The 27368-nt window shown below is 38.6% G+C and overlaps 1 protein-coding gene across 1 annotated transcript in view; it reads right to left on the bottom strand.

Moving 5' to 3' along the window:
• Window positions 1-27368, bottom strand: part of FRMD4B (FERM domain containing 4B) — a 162792-nt gene that overhangs the window by 68430 nt on the left and 66994 nt on the right. The window contains exon 8 of the mRNA XM_087708868.1: window positions 2711-2794. Coding sequence (XP_087564994.1) covers window positions 2711-2794 — 84 coding nt within the window. The remainder of the gene's footprint in view (window positions 1-2710; window positions 2795-27368) is intronic.

Raw genomic sequence — 27368 nt, forward strand, 5'->3', positions numbered from 1 at the left:
ATGGTAAATATTAGAACTCTTTTATTATGCCACCATGAAAAATGGTTAGGTCTGATCATACGGAGAGGAATTGAAACAAGGAAGATTTTGTTTCTTTGTCAACAAGATAATCTCTAAATATTTGTATGATATCCCTGGGCTCTAAGTAAGTGGTTCTGATTTTGGGTTTCCCAAGAAACTCACCCTTGTGAATTTTCCTATGACATAGCGTTTTTACAGAAAAAGCTAGTGACTTACTGGAACATACAAAGGCTGTTCCACTGTATGATTAGGCTTCTAAATCCTTGCATAACCATGCCCAGGATTACAATCCAAAGGGATAAGCCATCATAAACTATAATAGCCACAGACTATTCTTTGCATTATTCTTCATTAAATTCATGTAGAAGCTTGATTATGTAAAGAAAATTTTACAATAACAACTTGACAATGATGGACTTTTAATGATAAGACAGCAGCATATTTTCATTACAAAACTTTGCTACAAGGAAGCCTGGAAACAGCTCTATAATTAATAACTAGCTTTTCCTGACATTGTGCTCTCCAGGTGGATCCACCATGCTGACCTGAAATTCTGGAAGTTGCAGACTCAACTCTCTGTAGGACATTGGTTACGGAAGCTCAGGGAAACCACTAGAAACCAAAGTGCCACTTGCAAGTGTTCTTACAGTATTACAGAAAATGGTCTCAGTGGCTCAAAACACCTCAGTTTTACTCACCTAATCATGCTTTTCAGATGTTTAGTTTTATTCAGTATGCAATATGTTACTCCTGATTAGCTATATCAAAGCAAACTGAAACTCTTAAAAAGGGTGGCAAGTAGACATGCATTTCTTTCTTATTTAAGTACAGGTAGTCCTCCACTTGCAACCATTTGATAACTAGTGAGTTATTTCAGTTTTTCATGCTTATAACCCAGAGGTAGGTTCCTACTGGTTCGGCTGAGTAGGTAGTAACTCGGCCGCCCATGCACCTGAACCAGTTCTATCGGTGGTGCTGTAGGCAGCGCCATCTTGTTTTTTTTTCTTCTGCGCATGTGCAGAAGCAATTTTTTCAGTACTATGCATGTTTGTGCAGCATGCTTCAAGCGCGCACATACACCCAAAATTCGGATGTTTGGCAAACTGGCTGGTGTTTATGACGGTTGCAGTATCCTGGGGTCATGTGATCACCTTTTGCAACCTTCTAATAAGCAAAGTCAATGGAGAAGCCAAATTCACTTAACAACTGTGTTGCTAACTTAACAACTAAAGTAATTCACTTAACAACTGTGGCCAGAAAGGTTATTAAAATGGGACAAAACTCATTTTCCTTAGCATCTCTTGCTTAACAATGGAAAATTTGGGCGCAATTGTAGTCATAAGTCGAGGACTACCCGGAGTGGGATATTATGCTTTATTTTATTAATAAAAATTTCTGGATATTGTTCTCTTAAGCAAGTAAACTTATTTTTAAATCCCACGGTTGGACTCTCATATACTTATAGTCTCCTAAGCTTTGGTCGCATTGATTTCCAGAGTTTGGATCAAATACAATCTTATTTTTCTGATAGATTTTTCAAGCAATCAGAACAGGAAGAAAAGTTCAACAGTGCCATAATAATACCAGGTTATTAAAATCTGTTCAGGAGGCAGTGTGTTTTATTTTATAAAGCAGAAGGATAGAAGGCAGCAGCCATGGACACCAAAATGCTTCTGAAATGTTTCCTGGAGAAAGCAAGGCCTCACTTACCACATGGCTTCTATGATTTTAATATTCTTTCAATTAAAATATAATAATTAAATAGGGAGATGTTATGTCACAAAGTGCAGTATTATCTGTATTTAGAAAAATGCCTTTGGGTTCCAAGTAAGCTTTGTAAGCATTAAAAATGATGCTTGGTTTGGAAATTTGCCCACTTGCCCAGAAAAAAGACAAAGGTAAGCTGGAATAAAACTGAAAATCTTGGGAGGAGAGTTAATTAAGGAATTAGAGGGGTTGGTAGGAGCAACCACACCAGTTTTTCTCCTGAAAAACTGTTGTTCTTTGGTGACTTGTAACACAAGCTTTAGAATAGCCATTTTGCATTCAAAGCTTTTCCCATTAGGTGACCTTAGATATTACTGTCAATTGTTCACACATTTTTAAATTAATAAGGAAGGAGGATACAAAAAAAAAAAGACCAGGATCCTAATATGATGCCACTGCAAATTTAATAATTACCGTATTTTTTGGAATATAAGATGCACCTTTTTCCCTCAGAAAAGAGGCTGAAAATCTGGGTGCGACTTATACACTGAATACAGCATTTTTTGCCTCCCGAAACTCCACCCCTTCACCAAAATGGCCATGCATAGCTTTTAGAAGGCTTTCAGAGAGCACTGGGGAGGGCAGAGATGAGCTAAAAACGCCCTGTTTTTTTGCCCCCTCCCAGCCCCCAGCAGCACTCTATAAGCTTCCTAAAGGCTACCCTTGTCCTTTTTTGGGGACAAAAAACGGGCCCGTTTTTGTGAAAAACGGGCTGTTTTTTGTTAGTTTTTTCCCCACCCCCCTAGGAGCACTCTACAAGCCTTCTAAGGGCTATTCATTCCCTTTGGGGGGGGGGGGACAGGCTGTTTTTGGGAGGTTTGCAGAGTGCAAAAACTTTTTAAAAAATATTTTCCTCTTCAAAACCTTGCTGCATCTTATACTGTGGTGCGTCTTATACTCTGAAAAGTATGGTAGGTCTTACCAATAGGCAAGTGAAGGATGCTCCTGCAAAGTCTTGGTAGGAAATGTAGGCAAGTTCTTCAGAGCTTTTCTTGCATTTTCATCACTTTAAAAAGACAAGAAGAATGGCAAAATGTTATTATCCTGGAATCAAAACGATGATCGTTTCCATTAACCCAAAGTCCCCAATTTTAATCATGGCATATTTCATCTACCACAGCAGTCTAATCCTGTAGAATTTCTTGCATTACTGTTCTACACAAAATATGTTCATTTACATTACCATTTTGATTAAGAACACAGTGCTGCTAAGGAGATCCAGTTGTTGAGAAATGGATAAAGTAACTTTCACTGGCTGTGATTACTTCCAGGATGTTTTTTGGTTATAGGATACATGTTGGCTTTATAAAAGAACCTGCAAATTTTTTAACATGGAAAAAATGGATGCTAAAATTGTAAAAGCAATCCCGATTCTAAAAAGTTAAGAAGAAATACAGCATGAGGAAAAACAGCTTTAACCTGTGACTTGCTTCAAGATGCAGGAATTGGGCAAAAGTCCATCTAATTATTTTATGAAGGCAAAAACACGTGTGGTTGCTGGCACAAAACAAAACAACACAAAAGCAGGCAACATTTTGGGTTTGCATGCAGGCTTAAATAGCCCAGTCGGGTTCTGCAGGATTTTGGAATGCTTTAATAGGGATCTGCAAGAACCAACATGAATTGTTGGTATCTAGGATTCACTGGGATGACTGAGTCATTACCAGATGTTTGATTTCCTGATGGTGCAGGTTGATAGATAGGTGACTTCTTAAACAAGTTGCCTTATTCTTCAAAACTAGGCCACACCCTTAAATAATTTAGCACTGGAGGGATTATACATCATTGATAAAACCTACATTTAATTTTTCTGTAATTTCTGCCCTGAAATTAGGAATACTGAAGTAGAAGCTATTGAGATGCACATCTCCATTTAAGTTGCTTTACAAGATGATTGATGCGAGGCTGAAACTCAGAGAGTCAAGATATGAAATAATAACTACAATAAATAAAACTATTTCTTAGGTGAACCGTAGAACAGCAGCATGCACTGGTTTTCTCCTTTATGAATTAAGAGTCTTCTATCAAAAGACACTTCTCATTGAGATAGCACAAGCATCTTTATAATAAGTGGGCAAACTTCAGTCTCATTAAAAGGGGAGGTCTGAAATATTTTTTCAGTTTGGAGGAGTAAAATGATTTTAAGGGAAGAAGATTGGTTGCTTGGGCCTTATAGAATTTAAAAATCGGGAAACATGTTCTAATGAATTTGCCTATTGACTCACATATGCATTTATTGTGGATATAACTATTAGAGGGAAAATTATGTTTTCATTACAACTCCCGTAATCCTCTAAACTAGAGGGAGAAAAAAGCATTTTGTTTATTTTGGGTTTCAGACTAAGGGGTATACCCAGGGGGATGGGACAGTAGGCTAAGTGTCTGCAAACGTTTAACCCCTTAATTTCCTGCAAAAAAAAATACTGTCCTGTTTCTATTTTTGTTTTGAAAGGTTGTTTTTTTAAAAAAATGTATCTTAAAACTTTGCATTCAAAAGTGCATTTTACCACCAGGAAAAAAATAATTCCCAAACATAATTCTGTTAGTCCAAGGAAGACAACTGTTATGATCTTCAGATAAATTGGATTACACCTTCTATTTTCCTCAACTAGTATGATCTCTGGAAGTGGATTACGGGAGTTATAATGAAAACATAATTTTCCCTCTGCTAGTTATATCCACAATAAATGAATATGTGAGTCAATAGGCAAATTCATTTGTATAACATGTTTCCTTCGGCTGTTCATCTGTATTCCAGGAAGCAATGAAAGGATTTAATTTCAATTATGAGTTCCTCAATAAAACAACATTTCTCAATGCCCAACTGCATGTTATTTTAAAGATGCCGACAGCATGGGGTGGAGAAAAGAAGGCTCCTTACTATAATTCTTAGATGAAGCTTTTATCTATTTGCAAAAAATGTTACCCATTAAGATATGGGAACTATAAGAGGTCTCAGAAACTATCATGACTGCAGTAGCAGACAGAGGATTAAAACTGCCATATTCAATATAGGGATCTTACCCAAATTGGATCTCCTGTCCCTGCTCTATAGTAAAAAAGGCAGAAAATGCATAGTTTTCAACTACAGTTTTAAATAGCATGTAATTTGCCCCATGTGTCAAACTAAACATTAATTACACAGCATTCAGTTCATCGCCCCCCTTAATGGTAATTCATTTACCCTACAATACTTATGCAGAAGCCTGATCCAGGCTCAATTTAAACCATGCAAGTTGGAGAAACTTACACTTTCCCCCAACTTGTTATTTCTAAAATCTATCTCACTTTCCCCACCTCACTTGTAAAAAAAAAAAAAGGAGGAATAATGGTGACTCAAAAAGAAGAAGAAAACTAAATAGACTTAAAGAATCAAATCCACCCAGAGGGTTATAACATGGCCACAATCTTTACTGGATGTTCATAATAGAGTTGTTGTATCCAGTAACAATTCTGTAAATGGACCAACATTAAAGATCAAGCCTGTTTCCTTGTAATTTTCAATGAATTCTTTGATTTCAGTCAGCTACTAATATTTAAACATCCACCTTACATTTAATGTCTTACCTTCATAGTGAAGGAAATAAGAAATTGGCAGTATTGTGAATGAGTATGAGTAGAGCTAGCTGTAAATTACGGGAAGGGAAGACTAACACAACTGAAAGTTGAGAAGAATGTGAAGTTTCCTAACTGAGGATGCGTAAAGACACGCAAAGAACGTCAGATGTCTATCTTGTCTTCAATGGTTTAATTAGCCCTGTATAATGCAATGCTCATGAAGTTCCTTAGTCAACCCTAACCTTTTTTTCTCACGACTCATCACGGAAATTGTAGTTTGACATTCACAAAGCCCTCACGTGCCTCATTTTACCCTGTGAATTTCTCTGGAAAGAAAGGCAGGGAAGATGAACCGCCTGTAAGACAGTGACTATAAAAATAAATGGCCATTATGGAAATTTCTTCTATGAAAGAAATTCAGGGCTGGAGATTATGGATTTAGTAAACTGGAAAAAAAGAATCTGAAGCTCAACAAAGCTTCAATCCCTTGTCTTTAAAGCTGAGCAGCTTTAACCTTCGGTGAACCCGGCATGACCCAGATGAGAGAGAGCTCACTGTTGTTATGCCCATCTGACCACCAGGCAAAGAACAATTTAACAAAACAAGATAACTAAAAGCTTCAGCCAAAAAAACCCTGAATGATTTTACGATGGGTAAAGATTTTTTAAAATCCAGTCCATGTGACTTGAGGGATGACTTACTGATACAATGTAAAAATGGAATTCTGGACTTTATTTGAATGATTTTCAGCATTGGAGATTCCACTCTCAGTTCTTATCCATTACTGCTTTTATTTCAGCAGTCACTGCATTTGGCCCATTTGAATTCGGATGAACATCTGCAGTACATAATGTATGGCCAATTAAGACCCAGTTCATGGAAACTGGAGTCAGATGGAGAGCCATGTTTGACCCCATGACAGGATACTGAACAGAAAAGGTAAACAAAAGATTTTTTAAAAAAATCTTGTTTTTTTATTTTGAACAACTTTGCTCAGAACAGCAATTTAATCAGATCCTAAAAACATAGAGTGAACAGGATAACATTCAAATAACTATTTTTAGAAGTCGCCCATAAATGGATTTCCCCCAGGGGTATTTTGAATTTAAAAATCTTTGTCTTTGGGTCAGCATTTAATGGTCAGGGCTAGAACAATCAGTTCTGCACTTGGTCCCTTATTTGGTGAATGCCAAGGGTGGCATCGTGAAACATGTAAAATGAACCCTAATGAGAACATAATCTTAACAGAAAGTTGGGAAGAACTAAAATAGTTGTGCATATTGTATTTTAGCCAATAAAGTTGTTTTATGTGCATTATTTTTCTATAAACTTTCATGTTGGCTTAATATAGATAAAAATATTATTTTTTGAGTATGATTTCATAATTTGACATAAGTGTTCTAATTAGAAACACTTGACAGTGGTTGGCCTGTAGTTTATTTAGCTGTCCAGTATGTCAAATAAAAGCTTGGGTTTGTTTAGATAATAAAAGGCGAATAATCAGAATGTCCTTGTCAAGAAGAAAGAAGACGATAGAGTAGAAACTAAAGCCAGAGACATCAATGGTTATTAATCAGCAAATTATGCTGAAGATGATATTAAAGTTCAGAGGAAATTATACAATCAATCACATTCATCCAAAGGCTCATAATTATAATTAGAATCTATTAATTCTAACATGTATATTAAGCTCTTGGCTCAGTTCGTTTCTACATGAAAGAGTCAATTCACTTTGGAATATTACAAGAACAGCCAAAAGGTTATTCTGAGCAAGATCCAGGAAAAAAAAAGGAAGGGTATAATTAATTATAACAATTTTGCTCATAAAACCTGTGATATAATCCCCTGAAATGTTTTAGATGCCTGATAAACAGAGGCCCATTAACTAAAGAAACACTAAACAAACCACAAAATATTCCACTGAGATTTCAGATTAACAATTCACCTAAACTGATCTCATAAGCTTAATTAAATATTTTTTTCCAACTTTGGATGTCTACCTTGTTGAACTCAACCACTCATTTCTTATGATTATTGAGGAAACGTAATTTAATTGCTTTAATTTTGTTTTACTAAGCTTTAAAAACTTTACAATTAGATTTTTTTTTAAAGTATCATTATACTTCAGTTGCTGCACGTAATAAAGTCTCTTATGAAATGTGGCTGGGGAACTTGAAAATAAATGTTGAACCAAGTGACTTGTTTGTTTGCTTTCAGATCTGATGGCTTGAACAAAACAGTAAAATCTGAGCTGCCTATCACATCCTGAAAATCCATAGGAAAGCTTTGCAACAAGCATACATTGTATAATACCATATGCAGTTAGGGCTCATATGACGCTGTGAAGTGTAATTTATAGTTGTAATAATATTGTGGAATCCCAATCACTTGTGGTATGTTCAATAACTGGTGTTGTGTGAACAAATTTATTATCCTCAACAAAACACTTAAGATCGTTTTCATTCATGTAGCAAACCCAGCTGAAGCTTCCTTACATGAACCTAATAATCAAAGCCAGCAATCTCAGGAAAAAAAACTTCCCACAATTATTGGGACTTGGACAGCATATATATTTAATAACAACAAACAAGCTATCAGCCTCTTATCTTTCCCTGTCAAAAACCAGTTGAGCAAGGAGAACGAGGGAATAAACAGCTCAGAGAAGCTGATAGCCTTTTTGATGGATTTCTCATTCTGCAATATATAATTGTATCATACTTTATGAATGTCAGCAATAATTCTCATTAGATCATAAAGATACTGAACCTATGTCATTCTGTATCCAAAATAGTTAAGAGTTTTTTAGGAGCCATGGTGGCTCACGTGACAAGACGCTGGGCCTGTGCACCACCGAAGTCGGCGGCTCAATTCCCATGAGCAAATAAACCACGCAGGGGCAAGAAAGGAGTCTCCCCCGATTGCCTACTGGCATTCAGGTGTCCTGCAGGTAAAAGATAACCACCCGAAAAAAATTCCTTTCATACAGGCAGGCAGCTACCTTGCTGATCCCTGGCTAACACCTGCCATACACTAAAAAAAAGGTGTTTTAGATGTTTATTTCCACAATAGGAATAAAGAAGGTACCATATATTATAGTGCTGAATGAACTTTGAGTTGAATACAACTTGCTTCCAAATAAAGGCTTTATGCTGCTACACTCTTATGAGCTTTTCCGAATCAGCAATTCACAAATTCACCTCTGGCAGACAGGATGGATGATAAAACACCTATATAACCTTTATGGGTAGGCTGGAGGAATGCACAATATTTGAAACTGAAGAGCATTCCAGTTTTGTTGCTTTTAAGAGAATTATGCTAGGTCAGTGCCAGATCACATATAATAGAATAGCAGAATTAGAAGGGACCCTTGGCGGTCTTCCAGTCCAACCCCCTACTCAAGCAGGAGCCCTTATATCATTTCAGACAAGTGGCTGTCCAGTCTCTTCTTAAAAGCCTCCAGTGATGGAGCACTCAAAACTTATGAAGGCAAGCCGTTCTACTGGTTAATTGTTCTCACTGTTAGGAAATTTCTCCTTAGTTCTAGGCTGCTTCTCTCCTCAATTAGTTTCCATTCATTTTTCTTGTCTTGCTTTCTGGTGCTTTGGAAAATAGGTTGATCCCCTCTGTGGCAGCCCCTCAAATACTGGAACACTGCTCTCATGTCACCCTACTCCTTGAAGAGAACTATGTCTATGAATCTAATCCTATCAAGAGAACCATGTAAGATGAGGATGATGATTTTATTCTGCCTTTTTATATGTAAATCAAGGTGGTGAACGTACCTATAGTTGCATTTACCATTATTATTTATTCTAACCTACAAACTGAAAACTCTCATGTCTGCCTGTTTGTAACTTTCAATAAAGGAAAAACAGTGCTTTATACAGCAGCAATTGATGTTACCTGGTTTGTAATTTGATACCCCAAATGGGCTAACTTACAAAATGTGTCCAAAATCCAGGACCCATGACTCCCATGGGACTGAAATTTGCCAAAGTTGTGGCTGCTTCAGTACTGCCATGCTATTCTCATTTCCAAAGTTTGTTGTCAGCTTCGTACAAGGAAATTCAGTGGGAGAAAACTGGGAAGAAATTGGAAGCTATTTCTGTTCCCACTGCTTTTCATGCCCACCTGTGATCATTCTATTGATCTGTTTATATAATGAAATATCTTGGAAATAATGACCCAACAGGTCACACGCTGTCAAATACCATTATAGTTTTATTTATCATAGTAAATGGTTTGTGCGCACAGTCAGACAAATATTCAGACTGGAAATGTCATTTTTATCCACCTATTGCAGTGTTGGCAAAACTTTTTTGGCTGCTGTGCAAAAAGTGGGGGGAGCACAGGGGGGTCATGAGCCGGCGTGCCATCCAGCGCGTGCATACGTGCGATCAACAAACTCCCCACTTTTGCCGTGGTTTTTTTGCCTTCCCCAAGCTCCAGAGGCGTTCTAGGAACCTGGGGAGGGCGAAAACAGGCTCCCCCCCCCCACCGGATGCCTTCAGGAGGCTTCCCTGAAGGCTCCAGAGGGCGAAAAATGGCCCTACGGGGAACCCAAAAGTCACTTCAGGTTTGCTCATAGGGGTGTTTTTTGCCCTCTGGAGCCTTCAGGGAAGCTCCCTGAAGGCTCCAGAGGTCAAAAATCAGCTCTACGGACAAATCAAAAGTCACCATTCCCGAACTTCTGGATTCCCCGTAGGACTGATTTTCGACCAGAGGGCAAAAACCAGCCCTATGATGCAAATTGAAAGTCCGTTCCTGAACTTCAGGTTTGCCCATAGGGTTGGTTTTTTGCACTCTGGAGGCTTCAAAAAAGGCTGAAGTCAGCTGGCCAGCGCACATGCACCCTGGCCAGCTGACAGGGCATCACCTTGCGTACTCTGACAAATGGCTCCGTGTGCCACCTGTGGCATGCGTGCCATAGGTTCGCCATCGCAGACCTATTGAGTTCTTTCCAAGGACCTGAGATAGGCAGATATTGATGTTTCTGGTGTTGGAAGTATCATCGCAGGATGTTTTGCATCCTTTTACAATTCACTGATGGTGAATTTATCAATGCTGATAGAATAGTAAATACTATTATTGCATTATTATTTATTGGGGGTTTTCAGCTTCTTAATGTAGATGACAATGTTGGCTTGTAGTCTCCATCCAAGAACAAACTAAGCCCAACTCTCCTTGGCTTTCAAACATAAGGAAGTCTTGTCTGAATGTTGCTATCAGGTACTGCTGATAATTTTTATTTGTTCAATCATTGTAGGATGAAGATGGAAAGTGCAATGAGTAAAGAACAAATAAAATACTTTTAGTAATATATGCTATCCTTCTCTGCCGTTTGTATTCCCAAGCACTAGACACAATTTAAATAGTTGAACTTTGTAGCCCACGTTATATTGTTAATTTCTATTTAAGCCCTAAAGCTGTATTTTAGATGAATAAATCTACTTTGCTTGATGATAAATTGTATATTTCCGAGGTCAGTAAAATGAGGAACCAGACTGTTGGGGGCAATATGCTGACTCTGTAAACTGCTTAGAGAGGGCTGTAAGGCACTGTGAAGTGATATAGAAATCTAAATGCTATTGCTATTATGGAGCCATTCTTGCTTGAATTTGGTTAAACATTTTTGGGGGGATATTTGCCATTGCAGCATATTTTTCAAGTCTGATAGCAATGTTGTGCTCTCCTTATTCTTGCTATCAACATATATCTTAGTAAATTGTGATGATTTCCACAAGTGAACTGCTGAAGTGGATAGTTGAGGACTATCCATACAAACTTAGATGGGTGAATATAAGTCTATCTTCTTCCTTTGAATCTTGTAGAATTATAAACTTTACTCAGTTTTTTTATATGAATCTCTCCATTATTGTTTGGTAATCCTGCAGGTTTGTCTCAAATTACAATTCATGCCATTTGGAACAGAAAGTTCATTAGAGGTAATAACTCCAAAATATTGCCCAAACCTAATCCAATGTGTATGCCTTCTCATCTTGTAGACTATTGAGATTTCAAAAGAACTTGATATTATTATCTTATTATTGGCTTCACACTTCAGGTTAAACCATTAACTTTTAAAAACACAATTGATTGATAAGCAACAATAGTTGGGATAAGCGCAAAGTACTTTGTTGATGTCAATTAGAGAATATCTCTTTCCTGTAATCAATGCAAGTTTTTCACTTTCCTTTGATTTTCCTCAACTGTTTACTCACTTCACAATGCACTATTTGTTTAGCTAAGTAAACTTAGCTAAAGACTGCAACAATTGTTTCCTATTTGAGATCATGAAAAAGTATTTCTCCCAACCAAACCTCTATGCATATGAGATGTGGTTTTGCAGACATTTGCATAATGTTGAACTGCCACTTTTACAATAAGAAATGTCATTTTCTGTACTAAACTTTTAAAACAAATTGTTAACAAATATTAAACAGAATACAAATAAGAGAAAATCTGCTTTTTTAAATGGGTGAAGTTTCCCGTGTAGTAGAACTCAAAAGATTGAGATGATGGAGTTGAATGACAGTGACACAGTCAAATGACTATGATTTGCATTGCACCAAGCCAGAATGTGTTCTGTTAATGTTGAGCATAAGGGTGCGATAGTTTCTTCAAATGAATCACCCTTTAAATAGTAGTTCAGAGCTAAGTGTGAACCCACCAAATGAGTTCCTGGGACGGATATATATGTGTGTGTGTGTGTGTGTGTGTGTGTGTGTGTGTGTATTTGTGCTGATAAATAAATAAAGGGAGACTAGTATAGATCTATTTCAAGCTATTTAGCTCTCATCAGCTAGCCATACCCTTACTGGGATTTGAACCTGGGCTATATTGCACACTAGGCATACTAGGCAGAGATCCGTCCCAGGAACTCATATATATATATAGTTATATAGTTATATATAGTTATATATATATAGTTATATATATAGTTTTATATATATATATATATATATATATATATATATATATATATATATATATATATAGTTATATAGTTATATAGTTATATAGTTATATAGTTATATAGTTATATATAGTTATATATATATAGTTTTATATATATATAACTAAAACTCTCATTGCCATGACCTTTATGGGAAATAGTACATCACAAGGCAACTATTTTTCAATCAAGATACCTCACATAGGCTAAATTATAGAATGGTTCCAAAATCCAGGAGCAAGAGAGTGAAATTTGGGGATGTTGCGGCTGCTTCAGTGTTACTGGCTGCTCGTGCCACATGATTTTCATTTTCAAAGTTCCATAACAGTTTCCAAGCCACTCTTGCAATCCTTTGCTCCTTCTCCAACCCTCCCCCAACAGCAGCCACTTAGCTGCCTGCTAGAAAGAGAAAGGGAAGAAAGACCCTTATGCACCCACATCATGCAACCCCCTTGCTTATTCCCCTGACTTGTGGTGCCCCCAGTGTTCCCTCCCACTTGTGCCACCCCATGTGTCCTTCCCAATCCACCCAGTACCACTTGGGCACTCCACGGCCTGCACCAATCTTGCTTGTTCCTTGACCCATGAGATACTTCTTGCAACCCACATGCATGTTTCTTAACCCATGCTACCCACCCGACCTCCATGGCACCTCTTACACATCCCAGAACCTCCATGCACCCTTCTTGATCAATAATGCCCCCCTTGGCCTTTCCAATCCATACAGGACTTCCCCCACAGGCACCCTTCCCAACCTACACTACCACCTCTGCACACCATCCCCAACTCACATGACTTCTCTTGTGCACACTCCTGTACCATTCTTAACCTGCAGCCCTGCACTCTCTTGCTCCTTCCCCTGCCTAGCAGAAGCTTGTTTCCTTGCCTGCTGGCATTTGAACTTGCAACTTCTTGCTGGCTTCCCCAGTGACTTTCTCACTGCATGCTTCCCACAAGCAAATTAAATGGGGAAGCCAGCAAAAAGTTGGAAGTTGTTGCCGCTCCCATTGCTTTCTGACCATCAGTGGTCATTCTGTTTTCCTGTTTAGATTTTAAAAAAAAACTGAAATGACCCAGCAGGGCATGGGTTGTCTAGTTCTTAGATAATTCTCTGATCAGCCAAGCTGAATATATAGATTAAGAGCAGGTAGCCAAAGAGGCCTTTATACAGGTCCTACAGGAGCACAAATTGTGCCCTTTCTTGAATTGGGAAGGCCTTCAGACAACGATGTCCTTGTCACTTCGAGGCTGGATGCTCTACATGGGGCAGCCCTTGAAGATCACCAGGCAGCTTTAATTGTTCAGAATGTGGAGGAATCAGCAGTGGGCAGCTTGTTTTGGCATGCCCACATGATATCTTGCTTCATGAACTGTACTGGTTACCAGTGTGCGTCTGCAAACTATTCAAGGTGCTGTATATGGCACGAAACTTGATTATCCGAGGAATTGCCTATGTCCCATGGTTTCTGCTTGACCGGTTTGAGCCAAGAGAATGTGGTCTAGTTGCCTTCAACTAAACAATGACAATTGTTTAAAGTGCTCTAGTTGCCTTCAATTAAACAATGACACTTCAAGCCACTTTCTTTGTCATAGCACTTGTACTCTGAATGCAGTTCCCCCTGATATCTGGGGGCTCACACCTTGTGGCATTCTGGAAGGCCATAAAGATCTTCAAAGTCATCCATTCAAAGATTCACCCAGCCCTTCTAATATATGATGGAGGAAATAAAACATACATCTGCTAACTTACACCCATAGTTTCTGTGAATTCATTGATTTGATTTTGATGACACCTGACTCCAATTGATTTTGGCAGATCATAATATAAAAAAACAAAATGTATTTATTTATTTAAAATATTTGAACAATCATCCATGATATGCACTACAATCCTGGGCAACTCAGAAGTAATCACAAAACACTAAAAACAACAAAACATGAAAGTCAAAAATAATTTCCCAGTGCCTCCAAATAAAACACATCTCCATACTTCCAATATATATATATATATTAGACCTTCACACTAAATTAGGCAAATAAGTACAATAAAGGAAATAAGTAGATGCTAATCCAGACAGCTGACATGAGAACATATGCCACATACATAGGTCAAACACATCCAAAAAGGGTGAATGGATGTCCTGAGATGTGTAAGACTTTTACAATTTTATGCACTTCTACCAATTTTATTGGCTTTATTCTACCAATAAAACCTATTCCTATCCCTCTAAGTGATTCATTGCAGTGTGCTAAGCCACAGTATGGTCTCTTTGTTTATTCTAATTTATTATGTAAACTCAGATGCAATGGTGTGCAAAGCATGTTTTACAAATTAGCAGTATGTGTGAACTGAGTCACTGTGGCTTATTTGACAGTTGTCAAAATAAAACCTTCGTTTAGATTTTAGTATAATGAGTGCACCGGTACGCTGAGTAGAACTACTCTATAATATTCCTGTTATCACTGAAGCATGAACAAGGCTCCTTTTTTGCGTACATATTTGTGCTCATGTTACAGGTATGCATACTCAAGCAGTACAGAATGTTTAATACATATATTACTGGATATACCTTTAAAAAGTATATACTCTGACTAACTTAAAACAAAATGCAATTTCTATTTTGGATGATTCATCTGGAACACAATTAAATGTCTCTACAAATTACTATCTTTTTCCTCTACGTAGTGGCAAATCCTAAAGGGTAGCTTCCCCACTGACTAGCTTGTGGGAAGCTGTCAGGGAGCATTGGAAAGTATGAACCTGTGACTGCCGTTGATTGCGGTAAAGTAGTGGTTGTGCAGTGATGCTGAAATGGCCAAGTTTTGCCAGATTTTAATCCCACTGGGTTAATGGGTCCTGGATTTTGGATGCATGCTGTAAGTTAGTCCATTTGAGGGGTCATCATTCAAAAAAATTATGTTCTATGATGCACTATTTTGCCTAATTGAAGATTCCAAAGAGACACAATAGTTTTAGTAGTACATTGGCTTAGTAGTGACCTATTGGCTTATAATCTCACAGATATTTCCTTACCTAAACAGAGAAATTAAATGGTTGCTGCTGGGTGGAGAGGGACGAAGGGAAGGATTGCTTGAGTGGTCAGAAAGCTATCAGAGTACATTAAAATGAGGATAAAATTAACATAGCCTATGATGCAGCACTTTGTCCAATTAAAGTTACAAAGAATAAAACAGACACAAAATAATATATAGGTAGATTCCAGTCAACTACCCATTGCTTCTCAAACATCCAGATTTGACTGCACAAAATTTCTGCTGGATGATTGCATTGTTAAAGTATCCAGTAGGTACCATGTTTTCCCAAAATAAGACAGTGTCTTATTTTCTTTTGACCCCCGAAATAAGTGCTTGGACTAATTTTCAGGGAGGTCTTATTATTTTTGAGGTGCAGGAGGCAGCGAGCGTGGTCACCTCATGGCTGCTGCTCTGTTGCAATATTTTCGGGGGAAGGCTTATTTTAGCGCATGCGCTCAAAAACCTGATTGGGCTTATTATCTGGGAGGTCTTATTTTCAGGGAAGAGGGTACTTTAGAACACACTGCACGTATGTAGGAATATATTGTATATTCTTTCATATAATTAGCTGGTTTCTATATTCAACTCGCTGACTTACTCTATGACCAAATAAAGATTTGATGATGATGGCTACTTTTTATTAAGAGCCATTACCCATTTTTTAAACATTTCTTAGACATTAGATATTTTTACATTTCTTAGACATTACTAACATGGTTTATGTATGCCTCTGAATCATTATAATTTTGCTAAGTCATTCAAGGTAATAGCACAAATGAAGATCAAAATTATTCCACTTCCAAAAGGAAACATTTCTTTTTGAAGATAGCAAGATAGTTCTTGCAAATGCTAATTAAGTTATCAACAATGTGACAAAAGGAATCAGCACAACCTGCAGCCCTATTTCAAAAACCTGCTGTAAATACTCTGGCAAGAGTGATATGTCAGGCTGTTGGAGTGGCAGACAGACCAAAATAAGGAGAGCCCAGTGTCTAAATTCTCCCTATTGTCCTTTGTCTGCTTATCACTCATCTGCAGTTCCCCAATTACTCCAGAAGGAAAGACAGCAAGTCACTTCCCTCCTAAGTAGGTTGCCAGTTATGCCAGAGATTGCCTTAGTAGTTGTTGCTGTTATTGTTTTAAAATCCAGATCAGCATAAGGTGAAACAAGTTCAGACAAGGATTTCATCACAGTATGGATCTGATTCTTTTTAGATTAGTGCAGCTGCTTTCTTTGAACAGCTTCCCATTTTTTTTCTCAACTAAAATGAATAAATGAATGTCGCTACTGAGTTTATGGCCACCTGTATATTTAGCGTTTATACAACACATCTGATAGCATGTTTTGCAAGTTGAAGAACTTAGAAAACACACATTGTTTCAATTTGATGGGGAAGTTCCTGGCTTTTAATTAAGCTGCAACAAGAGTCTGCAGGATATAGTTTTACACAAACGTTTTCCTCTTACAGACTGTGTTTATCACCCAAATAATGATACCCCTCTCACACTTCTTCCTACTTGTCACCCATCAGGAATTCATTACGTTGTCTGTGTTATGGTACACCAGACAGCAGTTATCTCTGTAGTCCAAGGACTATAATACAAACTCAGTGTGTCAGCTATTTAAAGAAAATACAGCCTCTCCTGGGAGCAATTTAATGAACTTTCAGGAAGGGAGAAAAAAAAAAGGCAAGGCTTGAATACTGGAAACAAAACAAAAAATATTAAGTAAGTACAGTATAGTTGGCTTCATCTGAATTCCACCAATGAGATACACGTTCTCAAACAAAGATGGAAAGATTTTCATTCAGTCTTTTCCTCTCCAAGAATGGAAAGACTGTTCAAGCTACAAATTTGGGGTACAAGTTAAGAAGAACCGCAAAAGGAAACAGACGGAGATGCATCTTCATGGATTTGCTCCCTAGGGCTATGTTACCATGCCCCTTGGAACAGCGGTTCTCCACCTGTGGGTCGCAACCCCTTTGGGGGTCAAACGACCTTTTCACAGGGGTGACTAAGACCATTGGAACTCTAAACTTTAGACTCCCCCTCGTTCCTCGAAATCCCCTGCGGATGGGCTCCAGAGTCATTGCCAGCCGCGCAGAGTGTCGCCACGGCTCATGCCATGGAAAACATAGGTGCACGCGCACACCCCATACAATTACAACCTTGGAGACTTTGTAATGAGCGGAACCTGTTCTCACTCACGGGCTTCTGCAGAAGCTGCCCTCCGAAGTGCTCCAAAGCCCTCCGAGGGTACTTCCAGGTACTTTTAAGAGTGAGTGATTAAGTGAATGAGACAGACAGACCAGGGGTGGGTCTTCTCTGGTTTGAATGTGAGCGGGCGAGCACGCGGTTTAGTGGCCCGCCTTCTTTGCTAGTTTGGGCGGGTAGAGAAAGGAGGCATGCAATAGTCGAGGGCGAAGGTGCTCCCCTTCGCTCTTGGTGGCAGGGGTGCTTAATCACAAGCCTCCTTTCTTTCTCTGCCTGCCCGAATGAGCAAAGGGGGTGCTGGCCCCAAACTGCTCGCTCGTCCTCATTCAAACCAGCCCATCCTCTCCCTCCAGCATGGGCTCTCTGGAGGGGGAGAGAGGTTCTTTCCAAAAACTGGCTTCTTTCCTTCCCTCCTGTGGCTGGAAAACAGACATTTTCACAGCGGCGGCAGGAACACAATCCCAGGCAGTCAGTTCCGACTCTCCCTTCCCCAAGCATGTCCTGTTGCTGGTGGAGCCGCTTTTGCTGAATCCAGCATGGCGGTGATGACAAGAAGCGGCTGCCAGCGAAGCTCTCAGCGATGGCAAGAATCCCGCCACTGCACTGGATTCAGCAAAAGCAGCTCCAGCAACAATGGGACTAATAGGGGGTGAGAAATCCATGCAGAGGGAGGAAAACACATGCATTCCCCACCCCCTCCATTGGAAACGAGGCAACTGTCAAGAGAGAAGACGGCGGTGCACACTACATGGGCTTGTGCAGCAGCCGAAGAACAGGAGGCAAGGTGACCACAGTGTGTGTGTGTGTGTATGAGAGAGAGAGAGAGAGAGAGAGACAGACAGACAGACAGACAGACAGAGGCACAAAGAGAGAGGAAGGGAGGGGAGATACAGAGACACAGAGAGAGACAGATAGAGGAGGGAGGAGAGAGATACAGAGAATTACAGAGGGAGGGAGGGAGGAGAGAGACAGAGCCACACACACAGAGACAGACAGACAGACACATACACAGAGAGATGGAGAAAGAGAAAAAAAGGAAGAACTGGTGGCTGTTTTGTTTTTTCTTTCCTTTTTTCCTTTTTAAAAGAAAGGCACTCTTTCCACTTAGAGCCGGGAGCCTGCTCTTAAACTTCCCAGACAAAATTTCATTTATTTATAATTAGAAATAAATATTTCACAATATATAATTACATATTGTTTTGTGATTAACCACTATGTTTAATTATGTTCAATTTATAACAATAAAAATACATCCTGCATATCAGATATTTACATTACGATTCACAACAGTAGCAAAATTACAGTTATAGAGTAGCAATGAAAATAATTTTATGGTTGGGGTCACCACAACATGAGGAACTTTATTAAAGGGTCGCAGCATTAGGAAGGTTGAGAAGCACTGCCTTAGAATGATTTTCAGCAGGGATTCAATTTTTTTTACTACCAGTTCTGTGAGCATGGCTTGGTGGGCGTGGCATGGCTTGGTGGGTGTGGCAGGGGAAGGATACTGTAAAATCTCCATTCCCTCCCCACTTCAGGGAAAGGTTACTGCACAATCCCTGCACAATCCCCATTTCCTCCCGATCAGCTGGGACTCAGAGAATAATGGGGGCGGAGCCAGCCAGGAGTACCAGTTCCCCAAAGTACTCAAAATCTCTGCTACCAGTTCTCCAGAACTGGTCAGAACCTGCAGAAACCTCTGGTTTCCAGCTTCAGCAAGCAGCCCTGTAAACAACATAGTGATGAAAACTCACACTACGGGGATTGGGGTAGAACCTTCAGTCCACAGACTTCTGAGTAGGCTTCCCTTACAAGATGTGGGCATGTCATTTCTGACAATAGATTTTGTTTAAAAAATAACAGGGATAAGCAAAAGGAATTTTGTGTTGCTCGACATTAATCCAATCCAGAGAAGAATATGCATTTCAGCAAAATTAAGCTTCAGCCAGAGTCTGAAACTTCAGCATATTTGTAAGGTAACCTTGATTTATTATCTGTGAACTCCTCCCTCAATAGTAGAAGTACAGATTTATTTTTAAGCACACCTTGAGATTTACAATCTGAACTCCAAGGAATCTGAATTGCTAGCAAAAGTAGGAAGTATTAACAGAAAATAAATCTGCGGCTCTAAAGCCAGCACTGAAGTGCTGGTTTTGCTATTACTGTTCCAAATGGGAGTGGACTTTCTCTTCATCTCCAAAGCTAGTTGGACTCCACCTTCATGCAGAGGTTTCCTCCATTGTCTTTGCTTGTTTAAATCTGCCCCTTTCAGATTTGTACTGACCTGTTTCGCTTCTCCCTTGAGAAGCTAACTTTTCCCTGCTTCCCTGCCTCAGCCCCCTTCATCCTGCTGAGGAAGCACAACGTCTGGCATCTATTGACAGGCATGTCATGCCAATTTCCCTTCACAAGTGCAACAGGGAAATGAAAAAGAGAAGCCAGAGAGAGCTCCAGCTGTTTGGCTCTTCTGTTTGTTTATATACAGACAAGTGCTTGAGAGAAAAGGGACTCCACTTGTACGAACTTTCATGAAAGTATTCAAACAACATTGGATAAATGAGTAAGAGTTTTATCTGTTTTGGCAACAGGACAGACATGAGCCACATCACTGATGTCCTCTTTTTACTGTAAGACGAAGTACAAGTCACGCTTTGGATGCAAAAGTCCAGCCCTCAAGTTGTTTGCTAAAAAGATCTCTCACCAGCCGCAGGGACAGGACCTAAATGAAGCTGGGCACATTCACCTCTGAGTGCCATATTTTCATGTTCCTGGCTTCTTTAAATGCAATAGTTTGCATGGCACAAGTTAACATCCTATGCAGAATTAAGATGAATTTAATACTGATACGGAACATTTCTCCTAAACCACCTATAACAACACAAAACTTCCTGCTGGATCAGGCCAAAGGTTTATAAATCAAGCATTCAGGCCCCATGATGGCTTCAAATACAATGCAATGCAATAATACTTCCTGCTCAAGTTCCCTTGTACCTGACATTGAAAAGTGCTCTGATGCTGGAGTAAGTATAAAGTCAGACTGAGTAGAAACGACTGATATTCTCCAACCATGATTTATTTTTATTTTGGAAAGTGGGCAGGCAAGATCATGCTTACCAGCTGCATGCTTCCAAGCTACCAAGAAAGTCAGACAAGGTAATCTACAAATAACACCTCCAAGTTTTTACTCTCAGATTGTACAATGTAGGGACCTGGCAGACTTACAGGGTTCAGCACGCTACAATCTATTATGACCCCTCCTCCTTAAGGAACACAAGAACCTGTTTCCAAATCAGTTTAATAATTAACCCATGCCAAATCTATGTAATAAACAGCTCGTTCAAAACACTCCAAACAAAACACACTTTCCCTTACATTCACAGCACAATTTATTATATAAAAGCATTACAGTAGATCAATAAAAGGGCCCTACAGTCCAACACTATGGGAGGATCACTTTCTGCCTTTCCTTCCCTAAATATTGTATTAAAGAGCTCTCCACACCATGGCTGGCTGAGGAATTCTGGGAGTTGAAGTCCACAAGTCTGCCAAGTTGCCAAGTTTGGAGACACCTGATATATTAGAATACTTTTCTCTCGTCTTCTCCAGGGAACTCCTTATGATCTAGCAAATCCTGGTTCCACTTCTTTTTGGGTACTGCTATTTGGATTATAGCAAGCTCTACGATGAGACAGTGAGGCTTGCTACTTCTATATATGGCATTAGGTGCCTACTAAATTTGTTTTACTTCTTTTCTGTTTAGAAGGTGCTGGTTAATGAGAATTCAATTATTCCATTTTATGCTGCAACAGGGAACATAAAACGAGGCCTGCTTTACTTTGTGTAAAGTTATTTCGTGAGGGTCAGAGGAAGGTCTTAGTGCTATGAGGTAGACTTTTTTTCCCAAATGTAGTAGTGTTTTAAAAGTTTGGTTTACTACTGAAGTTCAATCTACAATGCCCATCCCCTTTCCCTTTCTTCTATGACTGTATATCCTCTTTTTATTGTTTTTATTGGCTGTTAAAAGGCTGCTTAAGCACATGGCTGACGTGCTGACACTAGCCATAAATGATCTGTAAAAAGACCTCATCTTTTCCACCCCATTCAAAGCTCCTCTGGCGAATGTCACTTGGCACACTTTAAGAGAGTCTGAATAGTATTCTTCTAAAACTACTGCTCTGCTGCCAGATTTTTTTTCCAGCTTGAATCTACTACGAAGTATTCAAGGACGGAAACATGTCCTTAGCCTTTAAAACAAGATTTGCTTTCTCTTCTAAAACACTGGCAGTATGTTCCCTCAGGCATGACTGTTTCCTTAACAGCATGTTAATATCCTTGTGGCTGCAACACCACTAGCTGATATCTCGCTATAAACTATCACTCTGCCCTCACCACAAACATGGAAATAGATTTATAACTTGGATACTAATTTAAAAACATCAGATCCATTTAAAAATTGCCCTTAATGTCAATACAGGACTCTGCTGGTGGTAATAACTGTATTTAGAAGGGTTTGCCCACAATATTTCCCCCTCAGTGTTATCATGAAAAAGATGCTTATTTGTGTATTTAAAACATGATTTGCATATGTGTGTGTGTGTGTGTGTGTATGCCTTAAATTTATTTTTAGTCTTAAGTAGTTTTGTAGTTCTATTACTTATTAAATTTATATGCCACCCATCTCAACTGTTGGGTGAATCTGGACTACTAATTATTAATAATCAAATAATAACTATCATTTTTCCATATTTAGTATTTATTTATATAAACTTGGGTAGGATGAAAGATAAGTGAGGATATTTTTCATAACAATTAAATAAATAAGAATGAACATACCTAGCAAATGCCTGATCACTGTTATCAGTGATCAGTTCAAACAGTTCAAGCTATAATGTATGAACTTTATTTAAAAATGCACTATATGCTTTTCTACCAATATTGTACTCAAGAGTTAAAAACAGTTTTGCTTATGTGAGGACATAACTTCATCAAAATGGATTGGAAAGAAAATACATAGAATGGTATCAATGTTCAATTCAAGCTGGTTTTTATTTATTATTACATGTTAACATGTAATAAAAAATTTTATTTCTGAGTTGTCATTTATAGGACTGCATTATTTGAGATTTCTACAGTGAGTACTATCCTAATCACATGGATAAAGCCCCATGATCCACAGATAGCACAAACTGAAAGATTAAGCAAGCCTTGGGGCAAAGATTATCTAATTCTCAGGAGATAACTCCGATATACTATTGTAAAATACATTCCAAAACAGAGTTACTTCTCCCTAAACAAAACCTGCCTGCTAAAATATGTGAAGGTTTGGAATTTTTTTCTTTGACAGCACCTGTTTCAAGCTGGCCATTCCATTTTCCTCAGGCTTGACACCAACAGAGTTGGATGATTAGCACATCAGACATGTGCTTCTCCCAGCTGCTTCTTGGCCAACTGTTTCAATATTTTTATCAACCACAATCAATGCTGATATTGTTTTGCCAGAACTCAGCTATCTCTTGAAAGTTTGCTGAGGATGATAAAGGGGAATTACCAGCTTGGAAAGAGGGGGAAGGGAAATAAGGCCCACGTTTATTTTATTTATTAAATTTATATGCCTCCCCATCTCTTCTACAAGGTTTACAATGTTTAGCTTGATTAAATAGTTACATTAACAGATTACGCCTACAATATTACCTAAAGTAATTAAAGTACTTTGGATGTTAAACAGTACATAAAACCGGAAGTAGTTTTTCTTCTTCTTTCAAAAAGCCTTCAAGTTCTCATGGTACAATTCCATCTATTTCTGTATAGAAATATACAGAATATTTGTTACTTCTGCAATAAAGGAGAAATCCATAGTGGACTAGTAAAAAAAAATATTTCAGAAATCTACTCTTTAGTAATTAACAAGCAAATAATAAAAGGCTCCCTGTTTCATCGGTCCATTGTAGAGGAAAATCTGCCCTTTCTATCTCACCAGGTATCACATCCTGGGGCAGTATTAGGTTGTGTGTGAAACCCAGCAAATAGTGGCCGGCAAGTAAATATAAGGGGATGTGGGGATCACAATGTAAACTGAGCAATTGGAATAATGGCATTTGCCTACAAACAAGTGAAACTTAGTAGGCAAACAACAGCAGACAACACAGCCATGTTTGCACCAGTAATAGTTGGAAAACATTATTTGAATATGGAGTAAGAAAAGGACAAAGTCTGCCTTCCTGGTAAAGCCAGCGGACGATGTCACATATTTCTCGCTTCCAGAATGGTAGGCTGACCATCCGTGCATTAGGACATTGAGGACATGCAAATGAGCCTTAACTATATTGACATTTAACTGAATGCATCCTTGTATGAAGTTCTGTATCATTTTTTTCCTAAAAAAAAAAAAAATACCATGCCAGAAAAATGAATGCAGTACATCTACATAAATAAAGGAATTTGATTCTTAGCACAAGTACCCTACACCTGCTGTTTCATACATATGCTAGCAACTTCTTTGGGACAGCTTGACACATGGCAGTGACCTTGCTTTAACTCTAGTAAAGGATGCAGGAGTTTCCTGAATGTTTATGAATGTCCCAAGTTGACGTTAAACAGCTGCCTGAACTTGACATTACCAATTCCATAGTTTAAGAGGAAACTAAAGCAAAGATGTATTTCCCCTCACCAGAGCAACAAACTGAACATGTTGCAGCAACTGCTACTGATCTCAGAGAATAATCACCTTTAAATAATGCAGTACTCTCATCTTCATTTTCTGGAGTTCTCATCCTGCACATTTGCCTATAAAGCTTCTCAGATGTAATTAATACATATGTTATAATTGAGTCAATTCTGTGTGAAAGTACTTAAGGTCTAGACTATCAATAAAATAATTACTGGTCTCAAAAATGTCTCAGTATAGTTTAGACTTCATATCTAATTAAGACAGCTGCTCTTTTAAACTTAGCAAATTAAATGTCTTGCCAACTCAGAATATGCATGTAATATTCTGCATGATGGCGCCTTCAACACACTTCAGATCCTTTCATGGATTAAATCAGATTAACAATTAAGAATTCTAATCTTGTGATTAATTAATCTTTATCAGTTTGAAACCTTCATGTTTCCATCCCTATTTGTAAGAATCACCACTCTTAATCATTTCTTGCATTCTGTTATAAAAGAGCAGCAACTGCTTAATTAAAACACTTAAAAGTAGATATTTTGGCGCCAGACATACTGATATAATACACCTGATAGCTGTAAGCTATGACGGATGTGTGCTGATCCAGATGATGATCCAAGCTAACCTAATAACAGAATGGCAGTGATCACACGACATACTAAATCACACACTAGCCAGCAGCCATAGGCGGTGTTTAATTTATGGTTCAGTGAATCATGCAAAAAACCCAAGCAACTGGCCCAGATAATTCTGAAGACCATGTGCGAAAATGATGAAGTGATCAGCAGTGTTAACCAAGTTATTGATAAACTGATTAAAAGGAAGCTATGAAACACCAGTACAACTTGCTAATTGCAAAGTACAGGTAGCTCTCAACTTACAACCACAGTTGAGCTCAACATTCCTGTTGTTAAGTGACTTATGCCCCATTTGATGACCTTTGGTGCCATAAGTTGTTAAGTGAATTACTGCAGTTCATAAGCTGGTAACAGGGCAAAGTGGATCTGGCTTCCCCATTGATTCCGCTCATCGAAAGGCTACAAAAGGTGATCACATGACCTTGAGAAACAGCAATGATCATAAGTATGAACCAGTTGCAAGCATCTGAATTTTAATCACATGATCATGGGGATGCTACAAAGGTTGTGTGAAAGTCACTTTTTTCAGTGGTGTTGTAACTTTGAACTGTCACTAAATGAATGGTTGTAAGTCAAGGACTATCTGTAGATTGCAATTCCTCCTAACATTTATTTTTTGAAAAAATAAATTCAATAGTAAAGGATCAAGTGGTCAAGAAATATACAGCAGACTAGCACTTGTTATAATAGCCATGAACTCTCTAAAAATACATTCAGATGCTATGTATACACCTATGAAATTCCAAGCAGTGCAGACAATTGTACACCTGGAATAATTATAAAAGTGAAAGTTGGACTCTGAAGAAGTAGGATAAGAACAGTATTGACACTTTTGAACTTGGTGCCGAGAAGACTCTTGAGAATGTCACGGGCAGCCATGGAAGCAAAGTGATAGCTCATCAAACGCATTTACACAGAATTCTCACTTGAGGAATGAATAACTTTTGACCTATTGTGCAAAGACCTAGCTCTTTGGAGAAGGCTTTAATAGCTGGAAAAGGTGGAAGCAAAGAAAAAAAGAGAAAGAAGAGCAGCAACGTGGATAGGCTTAGTAGAGTGGAGAAAAATCTTTTTATGTGGTCACTAAGAATCAGCAATGATTGGATGGCACATAATTAGTCAGTCAATCAATCAAAGCATCAGGTTTGCTGTCCTGAGATTTCTTGGTAGTCTCTCATCCAAGTCCAATTCTCCCAAACCTTTTTGAGATTTGCTCAAGTCAGACTGATTGGTGCTGCCAACTGCTATGGCAGTAATTTTGTTATAGAACACAAGTTCTTGATTTTATTTCTATCAAGGACTTCATTTCTGCAGGAAGAATCATAAAGTAGTATCCCAGGCTAAAACAAGCAGTGAGCAAACCGATTTATTCCTTCCTTTTATGGCATCGTTCTTTTTAGCATCGTTCTTTTCTGAAAACTTTCTGACTTGCAAAACATTTTTTGATATTGACTGAGCTTTTCGACTGAGAAAGTTTCTGCCTCTTCCATCCAATCATGCACAATAGAAAACAATGCATTTTGCACAATGGCAAAACATGATCTTATATCAGCTCATTTCAGAATATAATCATACATGCATCTACTTTTGCCAGAATGGTAAGCAACAACAAGCCATCTTTGCAGGAAATCAAGCCATTGATGAAACATTAATCTGACTAAAAGCCAACCTTCTAGGTATTTGTAACCTCCATCTGAGTAAACTACTCTTGCCTTCCTCTCCTCCCCCCCTCCTGATTTAAATCTGACATCACTTTAGCCACTCTATGGCACCTGATCAAAGTTTTTGCCTACATACTCCTCCTGATTTTGGAATACCATAGACAAACAGTGTTCTCCTCCTACAAAGTCTCTTAAGTGAGCTGCTGCTAATTAAGCTTCCCAGCACCACTTTCAACTCAGACACAATGTCCTTTTTATTTAATTGCTCCTGCAAGAACTGCACACTGAAGGCACTTGGATTTTGCTGATAAGAAGAAAACCGACTGAAGCTGCATCTGATTTGCACATGGTAGGTAAGAGCTGAAGCCACCAAGCTCAAAATCTTTCAGCAGTCACAATACATCTGTCAGAACAGGCGCTTGATGGGTGAGCCCCCTTGGAGCAGCTGCAAAAGGAAACACTGCACATTGATCTACAAGGCTGACAAACTTTCTGCTAAGAATACATTAAGGGTATTCACAGATAGGGTCATTAGGAGATTTACAGGGAAGTTTGGGGGGGGGGAGGATGTTGTTGTGAAAGGAACTTCTCTGGATGAAGGCAGTTACTAGTTAGCCACAAAATATTGAGAACTTTTTACCTTATCATAGATTAGCTGATATAAGCATCCAGAGTTTGGCTCTTTGGAAAAGAATAGCTCAATTTTCACTTGCCCACAAAAGCAATATACCCCTTTGCTAATGCATACTCTGAATTTATGCTGGTTGTTGCACTTGTTCTGCTTTGTGATTAGCAAATGCAGGAAAAGCTAAACCTCACCCACACTGTTAATAGTGAAAAAGGAAATGTAA

Source organism: Thamnophis sirtalis, unplaced genomic scaffold, assembly GCF_051295495.1.
Source record: "Thamnophis sirtalis isolate CommonGarterSnake01/CBP01778 unplaced genomic scaffold, rThaSir2_p1.2 scaffold_3, whole genome shotgun sequence".
NCBI lineage: Eukaryota > Metazoa > Chordata > Lepidosauria > Squamata > Natricidae > Thamnophis > Thamnophis sirtalis.